The sequence below is a fragment of the Mytilus trossulus genome, unplaced genomic scaffold (assembly GCF_036588685.1).
Source record: "Mytilus trossulus isolate FHL-02 unplaced genomic scaffold, PNRI_Mtr1.1.1.hap1 h1tg000244l__unscaffolded, whole genome shotgun sequence".
NCBI classification, from domain to species: domain Eukaryota; kingdom Metazoa; phylum Mollusca; class Bivalvia; order Mytilida; family Mytilidae; genus Mytilus; species Mytilus trossulus.
Window position 1 is genome coordinate 564,377 of NW_026963317.1, and position 6,977 is coordinate 571,353.

Sequence of the window (6,977 nt, forward strand, 5' to 3'; positions counted from 1 at the left end):
ACATCATACAGATTAGAGGTTTGACATGACATCATACAGGTTAGAGGTTTGACATGATGGCATACAGATTAGAGGTTTGACATGACATCATACAGGTTAGAGGTTTGACATGACATTATACCGAAATTATAGGTTTTACATGACATCATACAGGTTATAGGTTTGACATGAATTAATACAGATTAGAGGTTCTACATGACTTCATGCAAATTTGTATGCAAAAAACACAATTCATACACATGAAAATTATTTTCAGCATGAAATGGTGCATGGTGCTACACTTCAATACATGTTCTAGTCTAGCTACACCCCTTATAATTATAATAAAGACTATTGATAATGATACATCTAGTTACATATACAAAAGAAGATGTGGTATGATTGCCAATGAGACAACTATTTACAAAAGACCAAAATGACACAAACACTAACAACTATAGCTCATGTATGACTCACATTTTGGGCATCATGAGTTATAAAGTCCACCTTTTATAATTAAAATTTTATGAATTACAAATTTAGCTAATCTTTCCTTTTTTATTTTAGGAAATGGCTGTTTTCCTCAACACTGATTTCAAACCACCATAGAAGACTGAAATCTTGAAAAGTACACATCTGTGAGTTTTAAAATGGTGATACTTACATAAAATAAAAAAAATGACATGGAATGGAATTAGTAGTTTTGTCTGAAACTAGACATGGATTGATTCATTTTAAACCTTAAATGACATGTAGACAAAAACAAGTTATTGAATTTGAACAGCAAAATGACACAACAATCATTTGAAAATAAAAAAATAGAATTGGAATACAATGATGATTTATACTCAAACGTCTCACACGTTTATTACAGTGAGGACACACATGCTTTCGTCAGTTTGCTTTGGGAGAGTGATTATGAATGGGAAGATATAATGAGGAGTTTTATTGAATATGCAGAGTATCAATCTTGTTCAATTAATTATTCCAAATGGATAGAATCATTTACTTTTCTTGGAAAAGAAAAGACATCATTGAGAGAAAAAATTAAAATTTGTCTGAACTATTATGAAGTGGCTATAAATAAACTATTCAAATGCTGTAATGGTAGATATACAGCAAAGAAAGAATTCGAAATCAGTACAAAGGAGTGGTTCATGAACATTAAATCTGGAAATGCTGAATTAAAAAGATACATATTATATCCTCCATGGCAAGGTGAGGATTCAAGTGTATGCATGTATGAAAGTTTATGCAGACTTTGTAAACTCCTATGTATTAGTCGTATCTTTTTAAACCAAGATAAAGAAAACCAATTTAGGTTTGTTTGCAGTTTAGCAGAAACAGTCATGAAGTATCTGTCTGAAAAAATGTTACTTATAACTATAGAACATTACTTAAAAATACAACTTCTAAAGAATCCTTTGTGCACTTTTGATGACTTGTCTACTGGAATATGTGATCCACAATTTGAATATCAACTTAAATTATGTTACAGTAAAATAATGCTTTGTAAACCTCAAACCAACGCAACATCCCAAGCAATTGAGGAAAATCTTAAGTATTTCAAATCCAGTTTTGATGAAGTGACTGAAAATGTAGCACTTGATTATAGAGGAAAAATTGACATTCTTCATTCTTTAATACATATTCTAAATAAGTGTATTAAAGAAGACCATGCTGCAAATATAAAACTAACTATAGAAGTATTGCAAAAGATCATAAAAAATTTATTTATTGTTTACTGCTTTAAAATTTTCTGTAAAGAGTCTGTGTTTAGAAACTGGCCGTCATCAAAAACAAATGGACCACTTCTTTTAGGTTTCAACTGTTTAACATCACCAAAGAAAAATTTACTAGGAGACATATTTTGTTATATCATGAAATTTCAACATAATCTTAAATTAATTCCAAAAAATCTGCAAACGGAAATGATGGTTGCTTCAATAATTGAGGAAAATAAATGTATGTGTAGCTGTTTGTTAAAAACATTAAGATGTATGCCATCATCAAGATCATTCCAAAGTGTTGAAAATTTTTCAAATAAACCCACCTTTTCTGATCTTCACAAGCATTTCAGAATTGATAGCTTTCTTCCTATTTTCATTGATACTATTGTAGACTATAGTGCAGTTAAAGGATTTGTAAGCGTAATCAAAGAATTTTGTGATATGAGTGTAAAGACTTTAGGAAATACAGAAATTATCTTAGAGTGTATTTGTGACATTGCCAATATAAGATTTCACAACAAACATCATGAGCTTGCTAAAGTAATTCTTGACATAAACTTGCCTCAATCAAAAGGAGTCCTCTTAATTAAAATAACACACAAACTATGGGATCTATTAAAAATTAAAGAAAAGAGAAAAAGTCAAAATAACATAAAAACTCATCAGAATAAAAAGGGAAGTAAACTACAGCAAATATTAACTGAAGAAAACTGGTCTTTATTTTTCCCAAGTTATGAGAATGAGCAAAAAAGAAGAGAAAATATGCGAAAAATAAAACCCATTTTGTATCGTTGCCTTTGTATGTTAAGAAACGCAAAGAAAAAAGAACAGATCACTGATGTCAATATTCCAAATTACATAGATGGCTTTAATTTTGATGAACAGTCTTTACAAAATGAAGACCGGGCTGGAAAAAAATCAAATACAGAAATTATGTTGATTATAATGTTCCTTCTACTAGTTGCTACAACAAGACACCACAAATCTGCAAAACTGAAGAAATATCTGTCACTGAAGTATGAGTATAAAGAGGCTATACTATATATATTGTGGTGCTCAGGTGATATACATATAAATCCAGGCCCCCCAAAGTTGCTTCATTGTTCTCAGAGGGAAAGAGCATGGATGCAGAACATGTCATCAACTCTTCTGAAATTGTACAAAGGAAAATCACCACATTCCAAACCAAAAAACTTGTGGACAGAAAAACCAGAGCATTGGCCATCAAATAAACCATTCTATGATACTAAAAATCATTCCCATGACGAATATAAATGTTTCATGTCTGATAATGAACTTTTAAAATGCCTGATACAATGCTGTGACTGTAAGAAAGTGTATATTAACAATGTATATCGAAAAGAAATAGCTGCTTGGAGAGAAAATAGAAACCAGTTGCTTTATAAACTATACACATTCCGTACTGAAACTGAAAAAATAAAAATGATTCTACAGAACTTCATTATTTACAAAGATACTGATGAACTCAACGAAGCTCTGGACAATATAAATGTGAAACTTAGTCTAAAAGTTGGAAATAGTGAACTTAAATATGCTCCATGTAAAAGAGTAAAAAATCAATCTGAAATGATTGCAGATATAACACGTTTCCTAGCCACTGTTGTGTGCAAAATTATTAAGGGAAAAGATCCTGAATCAAAGTGTGATGGAATTTGGACAACTCCACCAGAATATTGGCCTAAGAATGTTCCTTTTTTTCAGTCCATTCAACAGGGGGAAATGCAAACATACCTGTTCCGACCAGTTACTCCTTTCAACACTGTTGCAACATTCAAAAGCAGTAATTCCTCCAAAATATAAATCTTTAGTAGAATCTTATCAAAATGTTGTCAATTCAACTGACAAAAAAGAAGCCAAAAAGCATAAAGAAGTTCTATTCAGAGTGAAAACAATTCAGACAGATGTATCAGTACTAGATTATGCTCTCAAATACTTACATTCAGATGGATTTTTTACAACAGAAGTCTGTCACCCATTACATCAATGGTGGACACATGTAAATGTTGAAAACCAAACTGAAACCACATTTTCAAATCTACAAAGAGTTTCTGAAGATAGACCCGAAATTGGAATAGAAGTCAACAGAAAATGTGTGAAGCTGTCTGTCAATATGGACAATCCAGCTAAGTCACAAGTGTGTTATAGCATCTCTTTGGATGACAGTCTTCCTACAACACTGGATTCCAACAGTCAACATTGCTCAAATGATGACCAACAATGCAATGTTGACAACTCGCAAGGAACCTCTGTCAAAACAAATTCAAAAATCCCACATGAACAGAAATCATGTTCAGTTGCAGCTTTATCAAATGAGTCTGATCATGGAAAAGATACAACACAACATTCGTTTATCAACAATGACAATGAAACTGACTCTTTAACAAAGAAAGAAACCTTATTAACCAGCAATAAACTTTTGCCAGAAGAAAGTAACAGTTTGCCACTTAATAAACTGAAAAAATCAAAAGAAAATGCAACATCCACTACACTAATGAGTACATCAAAAACAAAAGAATAAGTACCTAGATATTCTTGTCAAACGAATTCTACAACTGATGTTTCTGGGATAAATACTCACCATACTGGTCAGTGTGATAATTATCAGAGGGTCATTGTTCCCGAGACAAATGAAACTCAAGTATTTATTGAAGAACAGTCAAAAGGAAAAGTAAGTACACCTGATATGCTGGGGTTAAATTCCATGTAAACAGAAAAAATCTTCAGAAATGTTTTAAAATTATTTTTTTAAATGGCCTCATTCACAACATCTGACACAGATTACTTGGTTACTTAAAAACTCGAATTTACTAGATCATAGTTGTTTTCCCCTTTTTCATTGACAGTATGATCAAGATTTGTCAAAAGCATGGTCTAAATGTAATTTCTACTGTCTGATGCATATTTATATTCAAAAGATATGGCCTTCACTTATTTGAAGAAGAAAAATTTAGTATGGTGGGAGTAGGAATATCCCCAGTAAATATATCTAACATTATGTCAAGAAGAATAATTGATGTGATCAGAAGATCTTGAAAAAAAAATCTGTTCCCATAACAGCAAGATGAAATGTTGTCACCATGAATGTCCCATTTATAAAATTTATGTGTATTTTGCTGTCTTTGACATTGTGTAAAAGTTTCTTTATACATAATATTCTTGACTGCTCTTTTTCAGAAAAGGAAACTATCAAATGAAAGCAGTGACAATGGTATGAGCAAAACACTGTTAACGGAAAGTGATATTGAGGTTAATGCAATAGTCAATTTATATTAAAACTTCAAAAAAAAAAAATTTAAGAGTCATTTAATCTAATACTCTTATAGTCAACTGTAAAGTCAACACATTTTAGAAGGAGGAGAAAGTAACTTAAATTATTTATTCTTTTGAAACTGTCTTCTTTTATTTGTTTTACTATCTCTTTACTCCATTAACTTCAAAACTATTAGGAATAATTTTCTTGGTGAAAAAATTGTCCCAAAGTAATGTGTTTTGTAGCATGTCTTGTTCTTTTTAAATTTCAAAAATATATCTATACACAGAATGTACACCAAAATGTTTGTGACAGAATTCATACAGAAATAAGTGGAGAATGAGTCTAAGGGCAACAGATGCCCAAACTTGTAAATATGCATGGGTCAACTTCACTTAGCGATGCAGAATTCACATGGTTAAGATTGTTTTGTAATTATAAGCATTGTGTATAAGTTTCATAACATTGGTTTGAGGCAAATTAAATTAAGTGCACTTAAGTTAAAAATTCTGCAATTTTTCCATTTTTAAAGGGGAATAATTCATGAGAGGTAAATGTGGCAAAACTAAATTTCGAACTTGATTTGTGTTTTGTGGCAGTTAGCCTTGAGTATAAGTTTTTTAATAATATGTTGAAGCAAAGAATAGAGTAGAAACCAATTTTGGGGACATAAGGACAGACAGACAGACGGTACAATCAAATAGAAGAGAAGGACATGGGTAACACTTATTGCCCAATCCACTAAAGCAGGTGCACATTAAAGACAACTAGGAATCAAGCATCATGGATATTCAAATTACGTAGGTAACCAAAATAAAATGAGTCAATATTTTTTCTGATTTCTTTTCAGAATGATAGTGTCCATAAGAAGACAGGAGAAGAAACAGATTCGGACCATCAATTTGATATAGATTTCTTATTGGAGGGTTGTATTGATGACATATCTTTTCAACAAGATAAAAGTACATCTGAACTCTTAAAAGATGAAAGCAGTTTGGGAAGTATAGAAGATGAAATAATGGACATCAATCTTCCTGTATCAAGTGATAATGATGAAGTGGATAATGGACTTGAGATATTTTTAACCGATTTCATTAATTATGAATCTGGCAAGAGATCGAGAATTGAAAAAGAATTACTTCTGGATTGTTCATGATCCATTATTTCTTTTGCATATCAATGAACAAACATGGTTATGGTGACAATAAATATGACTAGTAGTAAAAGGGAAAATTTGTACATATTATCTAAAAAAAAATAATTAAAATGTGCAAATATTCTCCAAAACAACGATTCATAGAAAATAAATATCAGCTATATAAATTATATCAGTACCTTATACCATGTAAAAACCTGTTTTTATACAACTTTAATTTTTACAGTAAATTTAATTCTGGAATAAAGCTTTATTATTAGAATATGAATGAGGAATGTGTCCACATGGATACAGATGATGCCCCCCCACTTGCATATCGAAAGTAATAAAGGGACATAACTGAAGAATGGTAAAAGTGCAAATTGTACTGAGTTTGGTTGTCATAAGTAGTGTGTATAAGTTTCATAAAATTTGTTTGAGACAAACTTATTAAAGGTTAGAGAACAGAAACAAAAAAATTCAGCAGGTTTTCAATTTGTAAAGGGGCATAACTCTAAAACAATAAAAATGACAGCCAAAAATTTTAAACTTGATCTGTTTTTTGTTGTAATAAGCATTGTGTTTAAGCTACTGCGAGAAACAGCTGAGGCACAAAAAGATTAAAAATCTCATTCAACAACAATGAACTCATTAGAATTATCTTTTGAAGTGTAGAAATTTCCTCAATGATATAAATTTTAATTTAATTTAACATTTTCATTTTAATTTTGTATATCACTGTACTTTTCCACTATTCCAGATTATGTATGCATACGTTGTTGCTTTGTTGTCCTTTATTGGGTTTTTTCTCAGTCTTATGCATATGTTATATAAATATGAGTATAAGAATAAAACTATAATT

At 30.7% G+C, this 6,977-nt stretch overlaps 1 protein-coding gene across 1 annotated transcript; it reads left to right on the forward strand.

The window, feature by feature from the left end:
- Window positions 1-581: 581 nt before the first annotated feature.
- Window positions 582-6,212, forward strand: LOC134701409 (uncharacterized). The gene is made up of 3 exons (XM_063562557.1): window positions 582-617; window positions 4,905-4,976; window positions 5,831-6,212. Exons 2-3 carry the CDS (start codon window positions 4,941-4,943, stop codon window positions 6,134-6,136), a joined length of 342 nt encoding a protein of 113 aa, XP_063418627.1. The 5' UTR covers window positions 582-617; window positions 4,905-4,940; the 3' UTR covers window positions 6,137-6,212.
- Window positions 6,213-6,977: the final 765 nt, after the last annotated feature.